The sequence below is a fragment of the Diaphorina citri genome, unplaced genomic scaffold (assembly GCF_000475195.1).
Source record: "Diaphorina citri unplaced genomic scaffold, Diaci psyllid genome assembly version 1.1 scaffold2170, whole genome shotgun sequence".
In the NCBI taxonomy this organism is placed as follows: domain Eukaryota; kingdom Metazoa; phylum Arthropoda; class Insecta; order Hemiptera; family Psyllidae; genus Diaphorina; species Diaphorina citri.
In genome coordinates, this window is record NW_007379595.1 from 44,460 (window position 1) to 46,301 (window position 1,842).

The following is a 1,842-nucleotide window of genomic DNA, read 5'->3' on the forward strand; positions in this document are numbered from 1 at the left end:
TACGTAACTTTGTTTACCATATTCATATCTAACGAACATAGGTAGGTATTTATATTCCAATAGAAAAAGAATCTGCTTTAGCATTGTACATAAAAAATTGAACAATAAAGAATGACATCTGTCCATACTGTAAACATATGAACTCCGGAACTTGTTTTTTATTTCATTTTCTTTCTGTTTATTATTATCTATTATTATTTTTTTACTTTCTATTACCTTTACGTATAGGGAACCTATACAAGGTAATGAGAAAGTATTGCAATCGGTCCAAATTTTCAAAATCGGGAAATGGGTGGAAATATCCGTTTTGGGGTCCCCTGATTCCAAAAAAGTGGTTTTTAGCCCATGGTCTGTACGTAACGTACGTACGTACCGTCGGTATGGACGACGGATCAACGAGCTCCAACGAGTCTTCCTCGAGTGGCGAAACCAAGAAAGAAGACGAGTCTGGACTCGGTAGAGGGGGTGGGGAGCCGCACAAATCCGCCCCGGGCGGCAAAAAGTCCTGGGCGGAACTTCGCGAGATCGTCAACGAGTTACGGCGAAATCTATCGAGCCTCTCCACGATGGTGCCCACGTCGATTTCGTTCCGCAAGTTGGCGGACGGGCGGACGCGGATTTTCTTCCTCAGTACGCCGGCTAATGGATGGGAAACGACGCTACTGTATGCGGACGTACCGAGTGAGGATGACGTACATCCGTCACGACAGACGCTGCAGTGGCAACCTGTTATTGAGTCCAACTTCCAGAGTATCTCGCTAGGTAGGTCTTGTAGTGTTAGGAGGTCATGACTACGCCCACCTCTGTGGCTGAGTAGTCAAGAGCACTGACTCTCAAACTGAAGGTGCTGGGTTTGAATCCCGGCCAGGCCGGAAATTATCTGACCAAACTTTTCTGTTCTTGGATAGGCATGGATGTCAAAGAATGTGCCTTGAAGCAATGCGTTCCAATGTGCAACATGAGACCTCAGACCTAAAAAAGACACTTGATCAGGTGTCTGGTACACCTGACATTCGGACCTTTTCAGCCGTATCTGTCAGGTCTACCTGAATGTGAATGCTGGCCTTACTTGGGTATGACATATCAAATAAACTGATAAGGTGTTAAGGCCCGTTCCCTCTTTTGTGTTAAGGCCCGTTTCCCTTATAGTTACGAGTTATGTTGAACTTGCAGGTAGTCGATATTCGCGCGAGGAGCAGTTGATGTTGGAAAGGAAGCGTTTGGCGACGTTTGGTATTATTTACGAGTTATGTTGAACTTGCAGGCAGTCGATATTCGCGCGAGGAGCAGTTGATGTTGGAAAGGAAGCGTTTGGCGACGTTTGGTATTACTAGCTACGAGCTTCATCAGGAGAGCGGGAAACTGGTTTTCCCTGCCGCCAGTACCCTGTACCAATGCTTTGACACCGGATATACGGTAAGCTGTGCTCTAACCTGAGTAAGTTAGGAGGCTACTATTGTACTTGCGTAGTAGGTAAGTCAAAATCTAAAGCTGTGATGTGGCGGACACCGAACGTAAGTAAAATCATTTGTATAGTGTATACGCATGTGTATGCTCACGCATAGTCATGAATGTCATGATACATACATAAAGGATATAGGTGAGGGGAAGGTGAGGAAGGTAAGGTAGAAAATCAAGGAGGACGAGATTGTATACTGGGGAGGAAAATGAGAAAAGAACAAAGAACAGAACATCTAGAGAGCTTGAGGTTAGCTATTTTGATCAAACCGATTGATTTTTTTTATTTATTATTTCCTGAACTGGTGTTGAAAAGATATCAATATCATTGGAGAGTTGATTTGCAGTTCTTTGGAATCTTATCATAGGTGAATTTTGTAGATA

At 43.9% G+C, this 1,842-nt stretch overlaps 1 protein-coding gene across 1 annotated transcript; it reads left to right on the forward strand.

Annotated features, from left to right (window-relative positions):
- Window positions 1-380: 380 nt before the first annotated feature.
- Window positions 381-1,732, forward strand: LOC103518381 (dipeptidyl peptidase 9-like). The gene is made up of 2 exons (XM_008483444.2): window positions 381-762; window positions 1,265-1,732. The coding sequence occupies exons 1-2, from the start codon at window positions 381-383 to the stop codon at window positions 1,435-1,437; spliced, it is 555 nt and encodes a 184-aa protein (XP_008481666.2). The 3' UTR covers window positions 1,438-1,732.
- Window positions 1,733-1,842: the final 110 nt, after the last annotated feature.

Bases quoted from the DNA above. Each gene is read 5' to 3' on its own strand.
- LOC103518381 (XM_008483444.2), top strand. From the start codon at position 381: ATGGACGACGGATCAACGAGCTCCAACGAGTCTTCCTCGAGTGGCGAA. The intron at 763-1,264 runs GTAGGTCTTGTA...TTGAACTTGCAG, and splicing joins CTTCCAGAGTATCTCGCTAG to GCAGTCGATATTCGCGCGAG.